This window comes from Chiloscyllium plagiosum, unplaced genomic scaffold (genome assembly GCF_037043375.1).
Source record: "Chiloscyllium plagiosum isolate Xiang-an unplaced genomic scaffold, Cpla_swu_hap1 HiC_scaffold_28, whole genome shotgun sequence".
In the NCBI taxonomy this organism is placed as follows: domain Eukaryota; kingdom Metazoa; phylum Chordata; class Chondrichthyes; order Orectolobiformes; family Hemiscylliidae; genus Chiloscyllium; species Chiloscyllium plagiosum.
Window position 1 is genome coordinate 2,412,895 of NW_028270166.1, and position 18,369 is coordinate 2,431,263.

The 18,369-nt window shown below is 44.7% G+C and overlaps 1 protein-coding gene across 2 annotated transcripts in view; it reads left to right on the forward strand.

The window, feature by feature from the left end:
• The window catches only part of sac3d1 (SAC3 domain containing 1), a 23,255-nt gene extending 5,298 nt beyond the window's left edge, over positions 1–17,957 (forward strand). For both annotated transcript variants that reach the window (XM_043721510.2, XM_043721511.2), the window contains exons 2-3: positions 109–711; positions 13,482–17,957. In XM_043721510.2, coding sequence (XP_043577445.1) covers positions 126–711; positions 13,482–13,939 — 1,044 coding nt within the window. In that variant the 5' untranslated portion in view covers positions 109–125 and the 3' untranslated portion in view covers positions 13,940–17,957. The remainder of the gene's footprint in view (positions 1–108; positions 712–13,481) is intronic.
• Positions 17,958–18,369: the final 412 nt, after the last annotated feature.

Sequence of the window (18,369 nt, forward strand, 5' to 3'; positions counted from 1 at the left end):
CTTTTCCCATCTTCCCCTATTCCTCCCTTTGCCTTCTTGTTCCTTTCTAATTCTCTCTATCTTTAGTAGATTAAATTCCTGTGTGACTCCTGTTCCCTTTATTTTCAGGAATGATCTCATGCTGAATGATGTCTGTGAGGTTTGCAGAACCAGATGTGGTCCTCACAGGGACCTGTCCAGGGATGTGTCCGGATCGAGAGAGGGATGAACGACAGAGACAGAAGAGACTTCATAAGTTTGAAATCCTGGAGGGAACTGTGAGAGACCGGCTGCCCAGCGCTGACCCACGGAGAATAGTGAAGGAATATTCACGACCAGCAGCTGGAAAAGAACCTGCTCAACAATATGAGCTCCGTCCAGCCAGTGTCCTCCTTAAAACTGTCCATTATCTGATCGATGAGATTGTCCCACGGCATGAGGAGCCCTGGGTGGAAGTCTATGATTATGTGTTTGACCGACTGCGTAGTGTGCGTCAAGACATGACCATCCAGAAGGTCAGTGGGCCTATCGCAGTGACCATTCTGGAGAAGAGTCTACGCTTTTTCCTCTGTGCCTCATACTGGTTGTGTGAGGAACCCATTCAGGTTTTTGATCCAAAAATGAATGATATTCATGTTCAGGAGTGTTTCAGTTTGCTACTTGCCAACTATTCTGCTGGGATTTATGAAAATGAAGCTGAATTTCAGGCTCTGGCCATTCTCTATAACCTGGGTAGGTGCAGCAGTTTAAACTAATCACTGACTTCTCTGTGTATCAGAATAAGGTTGCAAATACGCTGGTGTAGGTTTGAGCTGGTTGTAGTGTCAGCTGCAACCTTCCTGTCTTCTGCCCACTCCTTTCCCCTTGAATCTTGTTCTATCCATGTTCTTTGTTCTTCAGCAGCGTTCAAGAAACACCTGAATACATGAATAGGAAGAGAATGGAGAGATACGGATCCTGTAAGTGAGGACAGTTTTAGTATGGAAGGGCAAAATGTGTCGGTGCAGGCTTGGAGGGCCGAATGGCCTGTTCCTGTGCTGTATTGTTCTTTTGTCTATCAAAAATCAATCTAACTCTGCATTGAATAAGTTTTAAGAGCAAGCTTCCAGTCCCTTCTAGAATTCCATAACCTTACCGACCTTCTGAAAGGAGAATGGTAGGGTTGTCTGAAGGTTTTTTTTGTTGTGGAGACAATGACTAAGTCAATAAGCTATATGATAAACTCCTCCCTTTGTTGTGGCATCTTTGACAAGCTGATCGATAAATTATTGGGGTTGCTGTCTGCAGAATGTAAATTAGAGTCGTTAATCCTGAAGTTAATTCTTACCTTGAGCTGATCTTTGACTTTCCAGAACTTTCTATTTATAGCACAGCTAGAATGAATGTGTTTGATTCTGCGAAGGCCTTTACCAATGGAAAGCGGGATTTTCAGATCTATATTCTTGGGATCATCTGCTGCTTGATCTGTCAAATAGAACTGTGCTCATTGTTTGAAGAGTTGTATTTCAGTTAGGGGTTGGTTAGCTCAGTTGGCTGAATGGCTGGTTTGCAATGTGTAGTGATGCCAATAGCACAGCTTCAATTTCCACGCTGGTTCAGAATCTCCCCCCACTTCTCAACTTCAGCCCTTGCCTGATGTATGGTGACCCTCAGGTTAAACCACCACCAGTCATCTCTATAATGAGACAATGGTGACTTTTCCTTTTACCTGCAGTTCACTAAAGGTGTCTTTAAATGCCTGTTCCCTTATGAAATTTTATTTATCCATGATTTTATATTTTAAAAACTTTGGACTGATGTTTTCAGCCAGTGTCAGTAAATGTTGAAAAAGTCAGTGTAAGTTTCCTCTCTGGAGGGATTCTATGAATCTGTGAAACTGGTCCCTCCTCACTGCAGCTGTTGTTCTGAGATACCGTCACTTCTATTTTTGGCTGTGAGTGATAGGGAGCATCCCTAACCGCCTCTCTCTCCCCCCCCCACCCCCCGTGTCTCCGCTCAAAATAGAACTGCACCCTGGAGGAGAACTTCTTCAAGGTATGATTTGGAGGTGCCGGTGTTGGACTGGGGTGTACAAATTTATAAATCACACAACACCAGGTTATAGTCCAACAGGTTTTATTGGAAGCAGTAGCTTTCTGAGCGCTGCTCCTTCATCAGGTGATTGTGAGAATAAGATTGTAAGACACAGAATTTATAGCAAAACTTTACAGTGTGATGTAAGAGGATTCTGGGTAATCCAAGATGGAGGACGGGAAAAATTTCTGGCTGTAAGAGCTGCTTTTTTTGAGGTATTTTAGGTGTTGGAGGGGATTTCCTCGAATTCCAGGAGCAACAATTCCTGTTTTATATGCTGTTGCATTGTTTTGGAACTTTGGGGGAAAAAAAGTTAAAACAACAGCAGTTTTAAAAGGGAGAAGAGCAGACAAAGGAAGCATATGGTGAGGACAGTACAGGGGAGAGAGAGAGAGAGAGAACCTGCACAGTTATTGCCTTTGCTGTTTTTGAATTCATGTATCGAATGAGCTGCCAGAGAAAGTGGTGGAGGCTGGTACAATTGCAATATTTAAGAGGCATTTGGATAGGTATATGAATAGGAAGGGTGTGGAGGGATATGGGACGGGTGCTGGCAGGTGGGACTAGATTGGGTTGGGATATCTGGTCGGCATGGACGGGTTGGACCGAAGGGTCTGTTTCCATGCTGTACATCTCTATGACTCTATAACTGAAATTATACATTGAAAAATACCTTGATTGTTTGTTAAGTTTCTCATCTGTTAGAATGACCATGATAGTTTCACTTCTTTCATGTGTAAATCACAAAACTTTTTTATTTAAAAGTTACATTCTCAGGTTAACTGTAACAATTGGTGTCAGCCAGACAATATGTTGACGGTGTGAGCCCCCTGTGTTCCCTGTCTGTGCTATAATGTTTAGACTGATTCTAATCTAAAAAGTGAGATAACAGATTCTATGTAAGATTCATGCAGTTTTTGAGCAAAGTACAATGTAACTCGGCAAGTACAAATTCACCCCACAAACATATATGTGTTCAAAGTTTGTGAGAAGATTTGTAGTTCGGTTGCTCGTTGTTGTGGTTCTGGTCGTCGAGCTGGGAATTTGTGTTGCAGACGTTTCATCCCCTGTCTAGGTGACATCCTCAGTGCTTGGGAGCCTCGTGTGAAGCGCTTCTGTGATCTTTCCTCCGGCATTTGTAGTGGTTTGAATCTGCCGCTTCCGGTTGTCAGTTCCAGCTGTACACTGCGGTGGTCGGTATATTGCAAGTTTTGTATTTCTTGCGGTTGCATCTCCTCCACTTCCTGCTCCTCCGCCTTGAACCACGCCCCTCCAATCGCCACAAGGACAGAACCCCACTGGTCCTCACCTACCACCCCACCAACCTCCATATACATCATATCATCCGTCGTCATTTCCGCCACCTCCAAACGGACCCCACCACCAGGGATATATTTCCCTCCCCTCCCCTATCAGCGTTCCGAAAAGACCACTCCCTCCGTGACTCCCTCGTCAGGTCCACACCCGCCACCAACCCAATCTCCACACCCAGCACCTTCCCCTACATCCGCAAGAAATGCAAAACTTGCGCCCACACCTCCCCCCTTACTTCCCTCCAAGGCCCCAAGGGATCCTTCCATATCCGCCACAAATTCACCTGCACCTCCACACACACCATTTACTGCATCCGCTGCACCCGATGTGGCCTCCTCTATATTGGGGAGACAGGCCGCCTACTTGCGGAACGTTTCAGAGAACACCTCTGGGACACCCGGACCAACCAACCAACCCAACCACCCTGTGGCTCAACACTTCAACTCCCCCGCCCACTCCACCAAGGACATGCAGGTCCTTGGACTGCTCCATCGCCAGACCATAGCAACATGACGGCTCGAGGAAGAGCGCCTCATCTTCTGCCTAGGAACCCTCCAACCACAAGGGATGAACTCAGATTTCTCCAGTTTCCTCATTTCCCCTCCCCCCACCTTGTCTCAGTCCTAACCCTCGAACTCAGCACCACCTTCCTAACCTGACCTCTCTTCCTGACCTCTCCACCCCCACCCCCACTCCGGCCTATCACCCTCACCTTAACCTTCTTCCACCTATTGCATTTCCAACGCCCCTCCCCAAGTCCCTCCTCCCTACCTTTTATCTTAGCCTGCTGGACACACTTTCCTCATTCCTGAAGAAGAGTTCATGCCCGAAACGTCGATTCTCCTGTTCCTTGGATACTGCCTGACCTGGTGCGCTTTTCCAGCAACACATTTTCAGCTCTGATCTCCAGCATCTGCAGTCCTCACTTTCTCCTCATTCCATGAACACCAACTAGCCATGAAATGACATGACCAGCTATCCTTAGTAGCCACACACGCGGATGACAAGCAACGTGAATTCGACTGGGACAACACTACTATTATAGGACAAGCCAAACAGAGAACAGCCAGGGAATTCCTAGAGGCATGGCACTCATCCACAGATTCAATCAATAAGCACATCGACCTGGACCCAATATACCGACCACTGCAACGGACAGCTGGAACTGACAACCGGAAGCGGCAGATACAAATCACTATAAATGCCGTAGGAAACATCACAGAAGCGCTTCACAGGAGGCTCCCAAGCACTGAGGATGTCACCTAGACAGGGGACGAAACGTCTGCAACACAAATTCCCAGCTCGACGAACAGAACCACAACAACATATATGTGTATGTGTGCATGTGGGTTTTTGTGTGTGTGTGTCTGGAGTGGGAGTTTGTGTGAGTGTGTGTGCGCCTGGGGCAGAGGGTGTGAGTGTCTGTGATTTGTGATTTACATATGAAAGAAGTGAAATTATCATGATCTTTCTAATGGATGAGAGACTTAACAAACAATCAAGGTATTTTTCAATACATAATGTCAGTTACATCACACTGTAAACTTTTGTTATAAATTCTGTGTCTTACAATTGTGTCCTCCACAACCACCTGATGAAGAAGCAGCACTCCGAAAACTAGTGCTTCCAATTAAACTTGTTGGACTATAACCTGGTGTTGTGTGATTTGTAACTTTTCACCCTTTTTATTTTTAATTTGGACAATCTTAGAAATTTTGTCTATCTTGAACAAATTTATAATCCAATCCAAAGAAATTATCTGTTTTTTGCTGGTCAGTCCCATATCTATAAGTCTGTATGGCCTAGTGGTATTGTCATTGCCTGGGTCTCTGAATTCATAGTCCAATGTTTTGGAGACCCCATGGGAGATGGTCAAATTTGCATTCAATAAAATCTGAAATTAATAGGCTAATGACAACCATGAAATAATTGGTGTCAAAACTCTTCTGGTTCAAAATATCCTTTTTTAAGGAAGAAAATCTGCCATCCTTACCTGATCTGTCCTACATGTGGCTTCAGACCCACAACAATGTGCTGGGCTATTTACTGGCCTCTGAAATGGCTTAGCAAACCATTCAGGTGTAGCAACCACTAAAAAGTCTCAAAATGGGAATGAAACCAGATGGACGAATGTGATATCAATTAAAGCACTGGAAATAACAACAGTCAGTCCTGTCAACCCTGCAATGTCCTCCTTACAACGTCTGGGGACTTATGTCAAACTTGAGAGAGCTGTATCACGGACCAGTCAAGCAACAGCCGACATAGTCATACTCTGAATCATACCTTACAGGCAATGTCCCAGACACCATCATCACCATCCCTGGATATGCCCTATCCCACCAGCAGGACAGATCCAACAGAGGTGGTGGTGGTGGCACAGTGATATACAGGAGGTGCCCTGGGAGTCCTCAATATTGATACTGGACCCGTGAAGTCTCATGGCATAAGGTCAAACCCTCCTGCTGATCATCATATATCATCCTTCCTTGGCTGATGAATCAGTCTGCTGCTGATTGATGACCAATCAGAGGAAGCACTGAGGTTGTAAATTTGAGTGCCAAAGGACACAGTTACTAGAATGGCTGTCCAGCATTTGCTGAGGGAACCAAGAAAAAGGAAAGACATTCTTGACCTAGTCCTTACCAATTTGCCTACCACAGAGTATCTTTGCTCAACATTATCAGGAAGAGTGACCACTGCAAAGCTGTTTTAGAGATCAAGTATTGTCAGGATGGCATGGTGGCTCAGTGGTTAGCACTGCTGTCTCCCAGTGCCAGGGTCCCAGGTTTGATTCCAGCCTTGGGCGACTGTCTGTGTGGAGTTTGCACATTCTCTCCGTGTCTGCGTGGATTTCCTCCGGGTGTTCCAGTTCAGTCCAAAGATGTGCAGGTCAGGTGAATTGGTCATGCTAAATTGCCCATCGTGTTCAGGGATGTATAGGTTGGGTGCATTACCCAGTGATTAAATGTAGGGGAATGGGTCTGGGTGGGTTACTCTTTGGAGGGTCGAAGGGCTTTTTTCCATTCTATGATAACATTTTACAGAGACAATGTTGTGTGGTACTATCGCCATTCTTTACTGTTCAAGACTGGGCACCCACTGGGGCATCAGAAACAACAAATTGTATTTCCACCTGTAACCTCATGGCATATACCCCACTCTACCATTACTGTCAAGCCAGAGATTTAATCATGAGCCCAGGAGGGCATACCAAGTGCAGCACTAGGCAGACCCTAAAATAAGGTTTAAGAGTATGTTGCTGGAAAAACACAGCAGGTCAGGCAGCATCCATGGAGCAGGAGAATCAATGTTTTGGGCATAAGCCCTTCATCAGGAATGAGGCTAGTGGGCTAGGGTGCTGAGAGATAAATGGGAGGGAGTTGGGGTTGGGGGGAAGGTAGCTGAGAGAAAACCAGTTTCCTCATTTCCCTTCCCCCATATTATCCCAGTCCCAAGACTCCAACTTGGCACCGCCCTCCTGACCTGTCCATCACCTTTCCCATCAATCTGCTCCACCCTTCTCTCCGACCTATCACCTTCTCCCCCACCTTCATCACATTCTCAGCTCCCTACCCCCCCAAGTCCCCCTCCCATTTATCACTCAGCTCCCCCCCCCCCCCCCCCACTGACCCACAAGCCTCATTCCCGATGAAGGGCTTATGTCCAAAATGTCGACTCTCCTGCTCCTCAGATGCTGCCTGACCTGCTTTGCTTTTCCAGCGCCACACTCTCGACTCTGATCTCCCGCACCTGCAATCCTCACTTTCTCCTCCTTTAAAATAAGGGGTCAACCTGGTGAAGCTGCCAAACAGTCTCATGCCAAACAGCATAAGCAGCAAGTAATAACACCGAGCTAAGCAATCCCAAAACCAAAGGATCAGACCTAAGCTCTGCAGTTCTGCCACATCCAATCATGAATTGTGGTGGACACTTAAACAACTCACTGGAGGTCAAGGCTTAACAAATATCTCCATCGTCAATGATGGAAGAACCCAGCATATCACGGGAAAAGATAAGGCTGATGCATTCGCAGCAATCTTCGGCCAGAAGTGCTGAGTGGATGATCCATCTCAGCCTCCTCCAGTGGTTTCCAGCATTTCAGGTACTACTCTTCAGCCAATTCAATGCACTCCCTGTGATATCAAGAAATGGTTGGAGGCACCAGATACTGATTAGGCTACAGACCTCAATAACTTTATGGCAATAGTACCAAACAGTTGTGTACCAGAACTTGCTACTCCCCTAGCCAAGCAGTTTCAACACTAGCGTCTACCCAGCAATGTGGAAAATTGCCCAGGTGTCCTGTATATGAAAGGCAGGACAAATCCAACCTGACCAATTACTGCCCAATCAGTCGTCTCTCGATCCTCAGTAAAGTGATTGAAGGTGTCAGTAACAGAGCTATCAAGCAGCATCTGCTCAGCAATAACCTGCTCAGTGATGCCCAGTTTGGGTTCCGCCAGGGCCCATCAGCTCCTGACCTCATCATAGCTTTGGTCTAAGCATGGACAAAAGAACTGGATTCTAGAGGAGAGGGGAGAGGGACAGCTTATGACCTCAGGACCATGTTTGACTGTGATGTCAAGGAGCCTGAGCAAAACAGGAATCAGTCAGAATCATGGGTCAATTAGGGGAAAACTCTCTGTTGATTAGAGTCATAACTGACACTTTGGAAATGATTGTGATTATTGGAGGTCAGTCATCTCAGCTTCAGGACATCTCTGCAGGAGTTCCTCAGAGTAGCCTCCTCGGCCCAACCATCTTCAGCTGCTTCATCAATGACTTGTCCTTAATCATAAGGTCAGAACTGGGGTTGATTGCACAATGTCCAGCATTAATCATGATTCCCCAGTTATTGAAACAGTTTATATTTAAATGCAACAAGAACTGGACAATATGTAGGCTTGGGTTGAAAAGTGGCAAGTAACATTCATGAAACACAAGTGCCAGGCAATGATCATCTCCAGCGAAAGAGAATTGAACTATTCTGAATTCCCTACTATCAGTATTCTGGGGGTTACTTTTGATCAGAATCTGAACTGGACTCACCATATAAATATTGTTACCGAAAGAGCAGGTCAGAAGCTGGGAATACTGTGGCGAGTAACCCCCAACAGTCAGAGGGAAATTGAGAAACAAACTTGTAAGGAGATCTCAGCTATCTGTAAGAATAATAGGGTAGTTATGGTAGAGGATTTTGCCATAGTGTTAAAGGTTTAGATGGAGAGGAATTTGTTAAGTGTGGACAAGACAATTTTCTGATTCAGTATGTAGATGTACCTACTAGAGAAGGTGCAAAACTTGACCTACTCTTGGGAAATAAGGCAGGGCAGGTGACTGAGGTATCAGTGGGGGAGCACTTTGGGACCAGCGACCATAATTCTATTCGTTTTAAAATAGTGATGGAAAAGGATAGACCAGATCTAAAAGTTGAAGTTCTAAATTGGAGAAAGACCAATTTTGACGGTATTAGGCAAGAACTTTCAAAAGCTGAGTGGGGGCAGATGTTCGCAGGTAAAGGGACGGCTGGAAAATGGGAAGCCTCCAGGAATGAGATAACAAGAATCCAGAGAAAGTATATTCCTGTCAGGGTGAAAGGGAAGGCTGGTAGGCATAGGGAATGCTGGATGACTAAAGAAATTGAGGGTTTGGTTAAGAAAAAGAAGGAAGCATATGTCAGGTATAGACAGGATAGATTCGAGTGACTCCTTAGAAGAGTATAAAGAAAGTAGGAGTATACTTAAGAGGGAAATCAGAAGGGCAAAACGGGGACATGAGATAGCTTTGGCAAATAGAATTAAGGAGAATCCAAAGGGTTTTTACAAATATATTAAGGACAAAAGGGTAACTAGGGAGAGAATAGAGCCCCTCAAAGATCAGCAAGGTGGCCTTTGTGTGGAGCCACAGAAAATGGGGGAGATACTAAATGAATATTTTGCATCAGTATTTACTGTGAAAAAGGATATGGAAGATATAGACTGTAGGGAAATAAATGGTGACATCTTGCAAAATGACCAGATTACAGAGGAGGAAGTGCTGGATGTCTTGAAACGGTTAAAAGTGGATAAATCCCCAAGACCTGGTCAGGTGTACCTGAGAACTCTGTGGGAAGCTAGGGAAGTGATTACTGGGCCTCTTACTGAGATATTTGTATCATCAATAGTCATAGGTAAGGTGCCGGAAGACTGGAAGTTGGCCAACATGGTGCCACTGTTTAAGAAGTGCGGTAAAGACAAGCCAGGGAGCTATAGACCAGTGAGCCTGACCTCGGTGGTGGGCAAGTTGTTGGAGGGAATCCTGAGGGACAAGATGTACATGTATTTGGAAAGGCAAGGAATGATTAGAGATAGTCAACATGGCTTTGTGTGTGAGAAATCATGTCTCACAAACATGATTGAGTTTTTTGAAGAAGTAACAAAGAGGATTAATGAGGGCAGAGCAGTAGATGTGATCTATGTGGACTTCAGTAAGGCATTCGACAAGGTTCCCCATGGGAGACTGATTAACAAGGTTAGATCTCATGGAATACAGGGAGAACGAGCCATTTGGATACAGAACTGGCTCAAAGGTATAAGAAAGAGGGTGGTGGTGGTGGAGGGTTGTTTTTCAGACTGGAGGTCTGTGACCAGTGGAGTGCCACAAGGATCGGTGCTGGGCCCTCTACTTTTTGTCATTTCCATAAATGATTTGGATGCGAGCATAAGAGATACAGTTAATAAGTTTGCAGATGACACCAAAATTAGAGGTGTAGTGGACAGCGAAGAGGATTACCTCAGATTACAATAGGATCTGGACCAGATGGGCCAATGGGCTGAGAAGTGGCAGATGGAGTTCAATTCAAATAAATGCGAGATGCTGCATTTTGGGAAAGCAAATCTTAGCAGGACTTATACACTTAATGGTAAGGTCCTAGGGTGTGTTGCTGAACAAAGAGACCTTGGAGTGCAGGTTCATAGCTCCTTGAAAGTGGAGTCACAGGTCGATAGGATAGTGAAGAAGGCGTTTGGTATGCTTTCCTTTATTGGTCAGAGTATTGAGTACAGGAGTTGGGAGGTCATGTTGCGGCTGTACAGGACATTGGTTAGGCCACTGTTGGAATATTGCGTGCAATTCTGGTCTCATTCTTATCGGAAAGATGTTGTGAAACTTGAAAGGGTTCAGAAAAGATTTACAAGGATGTTGCCAGGGTTGGAGGATCTGAGCTACAGGGAGAGGCGAACGGGCTGGGGTTGTTTTCCCTGGAGCGTCGGAGGCTGAGGGGTGACCTTATAGAGGTTTACAAAATTATGAGGGGCATGGATAGGATAAATAGACAAAGTCTTTTCCCTGGGGTCGGGGAGTCCAGAACTAGAGGGCATAGGTTTAGGATGGGAGGGGAAAGATATAAAAGAGACCTAAGCGGCAACTTTTTCACGCAGAGGGTGGTACGTTTATGGAATGAGCTGCCAGAGGAAGTGGTGGAGGCTGGTATAATTGCAACATTTAAGAGGCATTTGGATGGGTATATGAATAGGAAGGGTTTGGAGGGATATGAACCGGGTACTGGCAGGTCGGACTAGATTGGGTTGTGATATTTGGTCGGCATGGACGGGTTGGACCAAAGGGTCTGTTTCCATGCTGTACATCTCTATGACTCTATGACCTCCTGACTCCCCAAAGCCTGCCCACTAGCTACAAGGCAAATGTCAGGAGTGGGATGGAATAATCCCCACTTGCCTGGATGAGTGCAGCTCCAAAAACACTCCTGAAGCTTGACACCATCCAGGACAAAGCAGCTGCTTGATATGGCACCACATCCACAAGTATCTACTACCTCTACCACCGACACTCAGTAGCAGTGTGTACCATCTATAAGACACACTGCACCAAAGATCCTTAGACAGCATCTTCCAAACCCACAATTGCTTTCATCTCAAAGGGCAACAGCAGCAGATATGTGGGAATATCACCCCCTGCAAGTTCCTCTCCAAGCCACTCACCATCCTGACTTGGAAATATATTGCTGTTCCGTCACTGTCACTGGATCAAAATCTTGGAATTCCCTCCCAAAGGGCATTGTGGGTCAACCCACTGCAGGTGAACTGCAGCAGTTCAAGGAGGCAGCTCACCCCCAACTTCTCAAGGGGCAGCTAGGGACAGGCAATAAATACTGGGCCCAGCCAGTGACGCCCACATCTCACAAATGAATTTAAAGTGTGTGCTCAGATGTTGCTATTTATTTGAATTCTCAGATTGCCAAAGCTGAGTGTTCATTCAGTTTGCAAATGTTTTCCAAATATTTGTGACCAAAATCTATTATGACAGACACGTAGGTGACTGAGCTGGTATTAAATTACATAAAGTCACACTTCAAGTGATGAGTTAAAATGGAGATTGAGAACAGTATATCCTTAGATCACAGTAGACCCCGTGTTGCGAGAGCTTAACTTTCAGTTTAAATGAGTTGAAGGAGCTTAACTCTGTGTTTCACTCCATGCTTTTCACCATCCAGGTAATGTTTGATGGAGATAGTGTCAAGGGAGTTTTACTTTCCATTTACATTTAGTTTAAGAGTAGTGGGAAATTTACTCTGCATCAACCCTTTGCTGTACCTGTTCTGGGAGTGTTTGATGGGGACAGTGTCGAGGAAGCTTTACTATCACATTAAAAGAGTTGAGGATATCTGGTTGGCATGGACGAGTTGGACTGAAGGGTCTGTTTCTGTACTGTACAGCTCTATGACTCTATCTATCGTCTTGGTAACCTCTTCAAAAAACTCAACTAAGAATGTGAGACACAACTTCCCATTCACAAAGCCATGTTGACTATCCCTGCCTTTCCAAATGCATGTAGATCCTGTGTCTCAGAATCCCCTGCAACAACTTACCCATCACTGATGTCAGGCTCACTGGTCTGTCATTCCCTGGCTTTTTCTTGCAGTCTTTTTAAAATAGTGGCACAACATTAGCCACCCTCCAGTCTTCCGATATCTCAGCTGTGGCTGTTAATGACACAAATATCTCTGCTTGGGGGTCCCACAATTTCTTCCCTGGCTTCCCATAATGTCCTGTATACACCTGACCAGAGTCCCAGGGATTTATCTACCTTTATACATTTTAAGACCTCCAGCACCTCCTCATCTGTAATGTGGACTCTTTTCAAGACATCACGATTTATTTTCCAGAGTTCCCTATCTCCAATGCCTTTCTCCACCGTAAATATTGATGCAAAAATATTCATTTTGTATCTCACCCATTTCCTGTTTTTCCATGCATAGATGTCCTTGTTGATCTTTGAAGGGTCATAGTCTCTCCCTAGCTACTCTTTTGCCCTTAATGTACTTGTAGATTCTCTTTTTGATTTCTCCCTAACATTACCTGCCAAAACTACCTCATATCTCCTTTTGCCCTCCTGATTTCCCTCTTAAGTGTACTCCTACACATCTTATATTCCTCAAGGGATTCACTTGATCCCAGCTGTATATATCTGACATCTGCCTCCTCTCTCTTGACCAGAACCTCAATATCTGTAGATATCCAGTGTTCCCTACTCCTGCCAGCCTTGCCCTTCATACTAACAGGAACACGCTGGCCCTGAACTCTCGTTAACTCATTTATGAAAGCCTCCCACTTGCCAGCCACCCCTTTTCCTGCGGACAGCATTCCCCAGTCAGTTTTTGAAAGTTTGCTTCTTTATCTTTACATCAGTGAATTCCAATCACTGATACTTTATTAGTTTATTTGGAATGGCAAACAGTTTATCCTTTTCCTTGAAACTAAGTCGATATTCAACAAGTCTGCCAGTTCCTTATTTTCATTTGCAATATTCCTTACCACTTCTAATTATAAAAGGCTCACAGTACTCTTCACTGCATTTTTTAGCTTTTGTGTTAATCTCTCTGTCCCTTTGTAAGTTTGCCTCCATTTTCTGTTGTTTATATCATTCCCTGTGCTCAAGTCCACACTATTCATTTCAATTTGCTTTAGTGTTGTGGTATCTCCTATGGTTTCCTATGGTTGTTTTATTTGGTAGCTGGAGCTTCTATTATGGGTATCAAACGTGACTGGATTCAGTTAAATCCCATGTCAGTTTTGGTGTTTGATGATCCCAATCTGTCCCACGTCTGTCTCCAGGTTCAGTGAAAGCTCTTCAACACGCCTTACTCCTGCCTCATCACATCCGAGATTCACCTGACATGAAGCTGGCATTTGGCATGAACCGAGCTTTCGCAGAGGGAAACTATGTGCGATGTCTGCGACGAGCTGGCAGTTTGTCCTTCCTGCAGAGCTGTGCAATTTATCGGCACATTCAGCAGTTCCGGCATCACCTGCTTCGGGTGTTTAACCATGGTTACAGCAGCCGTAACTGTCGCTACCCTCTCCAGAGGCTGGCAAACCTACTGGGCATGGACAGCATACCCTCAGCTGCTGAGCTTTGTCAGCGCCATAACCTGGAGGTGACAGGTACCTCCGTGTGCTTCCAGAAGAGCTGCTATAGAGATTTTGGTCCTGGGACACGGCAACGAGAACTGGGATTGGTCAGCAAAAAACAAGGAAGCAAGTCAAAGTCAAGCATCATTCACGGCGATTGAGTTAAACTGGACTGAACAGCAGCTGACAAGGGCAGCTCCTCTTGTACACTCTCAGCTTCTCAACTTTCAAACATCTTTGGCCACAGTGAACTAATCCAGGTGCAATCTGCCCAGCCACATTATTAGATAGTGTCCTATCGGCTGTTATGAAGGGATTAGTGTGGGCAGTGAAAGAGCTTCTGGGAGTGCTTCATGGGAAGAGTGTCGAGGGAGTTTTATTCTGTGCCTGGCCCCGTGCTGTCCCTGTCCTGGGAATGTTTGATGGAGACAGTTGCATTTCCAGCATCAACATCCCCAGCAATAAATGTACACTAAAGGCAGTTGGAGTGTTTGCATTTTGTGACGTCGATTGACTGGGTCTTCCACTGGGCTTTTTGTTCTGATGGAAAATGAACCCCTGCCATTCTGACTGTGAGATTAAATCCCAGTCCAGGAACCTTCCTCTTACCTTTCTTTGAATTTTCATTGTTTAATACATTTTGAATGTGATAAAATGAAATTATATTTTAAGGAGTGCTTTGATATAAAATTTATAAAATCAATATATCTGTGCTCTGACTATAGAATGGTTGACCTCTTACCTGTGACAGCCTGCTAGAAAGCTGGTACAGTAGAATTGAAAACACAAAATAAAGATGATCATTTTTACAAAATCTAAATATCTTCAGAGGTTTGCCAAGTACTTTGCAGCCAATGAAGTCACTGTTGTAATTTAGAAATTGCAACAGCAAATGTTCACACGATCAGACGTCTCAAATAGCAGTTAAATAAATGACCAGATGATGATTGTTTTAGGGATGTTGATCATGCAATAAATATTAATCTTGACACTGGCAAGAAATTCCTTTCAAATTGTTTCTGTTGCTGACTTTCAATGGGGAGATCTGAGGGGGCTTCGGTTTCACAGCACACAACGCCGGACCCTCTCACTGCTGGGGTGTCAGCTTGGATTATGGGCCTGAGTTCCTGGATTGGGACCTGAACCCACAAGGTGTTGATGCAGAGAGAGAGTGTTCTCTACTGAGTCACAGCTGACGGAGAAGAGATAATGCTATAATTGACCTGTGGGGAGCTGCATTGGAACTGTTTCGGTTTTAAAAAAAGAAACCCAAACATGACAGACACTGATCATCGGAAACACAAAAATATAGAAAATGTAGCAAGCTGTCCACAGCAAATGTTGACCATTCTGGTAAATAAATTTAGAGGTGAATTTTCCTGGCAGTTGTTCTTTTTAATCACTCTGTGCTATCAGACCTGTTGAGAACTTCCAGTCAGTTTCTGTTTGTTTCGTTTGGCCATTTAGTGAGCTGTATCTGGACAGAGTGATGTGTACAAAAGCCTGTGGCTGGAGGTTGCTGTGAGCTCAGGCACCTGGACAGACATGGCTCAGAGCAATGAGTATGAAGAAGACAGGCTTCACATTTCGCCTGATGTTTCTATTATTCTCAAATATTGGCCCACTTCTTTAAAACAACAAATTACAGATCACTGGATAGAAACACAAAGGATATTCCTCCAAAGGGACTCAGTTCCAGAATTCAATCAGTGAAGACAATTTATTGAGTTACCATTTTGTAAAGTTGGCTGGGAATCCCAGTGAAGCTATTAACAGAGACTAAGGGTCATGTCAGGAGGGCTTTTTCAACACAAAGTGTGAGTGGAAATCAAAAAGTCTCTTCTCCATAAAACAAATAGTTTTTGTTAGGAAGCAGCAAAGGGACCTGAACTAGTAAACGGAGTTCAGGAAAAGAGCAGCCATGATATAGCTGAGTTGATGGAATGAATGGTCTCTTCTGAGATTTTGCTAAACAAGTTTCTTTTCACTTTTCATTTGCTTTATTTGAGTTTGCAGACTAATAGATGTGATATCTTTCTTTCTGATTGTTAGTCGGGAACTGCTGTTTGATATCTAGATTTTTTTTGCAAGGAGTTTTGTTTGTTTTGGTAAGTTCCCATCACAACATGAACATCCAGCCTTGACTAGCGTTGCAGCGATTCCTGTGGCCACCAGTGGGTGGAACTGTCTTCCCAAGAAACAGAGACCGGCTGCTAACCTACCAGAACTGCATGCTTTGTTTTAAATATCTATCGCCATAAGTATGTCCCATGCTGTGAGGAACACGGCTTTTCAGAGGCAACCATGTTAATTTGTAGATGAAGTCTATTTAATATCTCCTTACTTGCTCTGTCGGTCCCAAAGGTGACATTGACGGCAGCATACAGCCTGAGTCCACTAAGGCAAAGTGGGAGTCAGGACCCCAAGTAGGCCTGGGAGCTCATGAGCAGCAATTGCTATGTGCCCCTGCTCCAGTCACTGTCAGGTTTTCCTCCCCCCTTTATTGGTCTTCTCCCCAACCCCCCACCAACCACTCTCAAAGAGAGTCACAACAATTTTCAAGGCTGAGACTGGCTCACAGTGGAGTTGGTAAACAGTGCACTAAGGAGAGCTCTCAGCTTTAGCTCTGAAACCCTAAGCCAATGTTCTTCTGCCTGGCCTCTTGTCTTCCATTCTCTGTAGCTCATCCAGAAGCTGCAACCTATTTTCACCTATCACCTGGGGTTCCCTGACCAACATTAGCTCCTTGTCCAGCAGTGCTTCCATTTAAAAAATATTGTCTTTGTTTTCAGTCGCTTTCTGGCTTCATCTCTTCACTTGCATTGAGTTAGTCTGGTCCAGCCACTGCTGAAGTCTCTGTATTTGTCAGTTGTGATTCCTGCCCAGCTGCCGTTGACGACATGTTTCCAGCTCCTGAAAGCAAACTCTGGAATTCGTTTCCTAAACCTCTCCTTCAAAACCTTCCTCAAGACTAAAAGTCACACAACACCAGGCTCCTTCATCAGGTACAAAAATCAGATTGCATCAAGCATTAATCAGGGGTAAACCCCAGAGATTTAATATGTTTGTTCTTGTGGTCAGTTGAGTTCGGGGTGAAGTTAAGATTCCATTCAGATGGAAGCACATCATTGCACTGACAAATAAAACGCTAACAAATTCCCATGGGTACCCATGTGTACATGGGTACACAATCACCTGATGAAGGAGCGTCGCTCCGAAAGCTAGTGTGCTTCCAGTTAAACCTGTTGGGCTATAACCTGGTGTTGTGTGATTTTTAACTTTGTACACCCCAGTCCAACACCGGCATCTCCGAATCATTCCTCAAGACTGCCCTCTTTGGCCAAGCTTTCTTCACAACTATTGGAGCACATCATTCAAATGTATATGTAAATGCAATATTGTTGCAGAGAGACAGTGTGTCCTCTCTTATGGGTAAACAGGAACTGAACCCATGGGAATTTGTTAGCGTTTTATTTGTCAGTGCAATGATGTGCTTCTGTCTGAATGGAATCTTAACTTCACCCCGAACTCAACTGACCACAAGAACAAAAATATTAAATCTCTGGGGTTTACCCCTGATTAATGCTTGATGCAATCTGATTTTTGTACCCCGATACTCACCTGGATAAACTTTAGTTACCCAATTTATTTGTATTCCAGAGATTGAGGTGCAATTCACTGGAAAAGGGTGGGACGAATTGGAGAGTTCTGTCTTAAGAATGCAGACATCATACAGTGAATGGCCTCATTCTGTTCTGTATTAGATATGCCTTAACTTAATTTTCATAAGGGTGTGCCTATTAGTCACTGAATGCATCAGAAGCATGAGGCAAAATGATGGGATAATGTTAACTGGAGACTCTAATTCTGAAAGAGAACTCTCATACACTGTTGCAACAACATGTTTCATGGTCACTGTATAACTTATAACGGATATTAAGAGGTTTCTTTAACTGACTGCTTGCAAATAATCTTAATGTCAATGTGCAAGAATAAAGATTTTTAATTAAAAGTCTAGTCTTAAAATAATATTTCCTTTCCGATTGTGCTCAGCATATTTGTTACAGAGACTCTGTTGGGCTGCGAGGGGATTATTCACAACCTCCCTCTCACCAGTTATTGAAGACATGTATGTACTGAACACACTCGCATCTCAGGAGAAAGTGAGGGCTGTGGATGCTGGAGATCAGAGTCAGAGAGTGTGGTGCTGGAAAAGCACAGCAGGTCAGGCAGCATCCGAGGAGCAGGAGAGTCAAGCATGAGCTCTTCACCATGGTGCTGCCTGACCGGCCGTGCTTTTCCAGCACCACACGTCTTGACACTCGCATCTCAGGCAAACAATCACTGCCCCTTGTATGTCTGTGGAATCTCCACAGTGGAATACACTGGGAATGACTGGTGAGAGGGGGAGGGGGGAGATGGGGGTGTTGGGAGGGTGCTGAGGGGGTTGGGGGTTTGTTGGGGTGGGGTTGGCTGCAGTTTACCACAGGGTAAAGGATTTGGTGTCCCTCCCTGTCCTGTTCACATTCCAGCTAGGCCCATCTTCTCAGACAAATCCAAAATGATGATCTCCTACATCACAGTCATGACT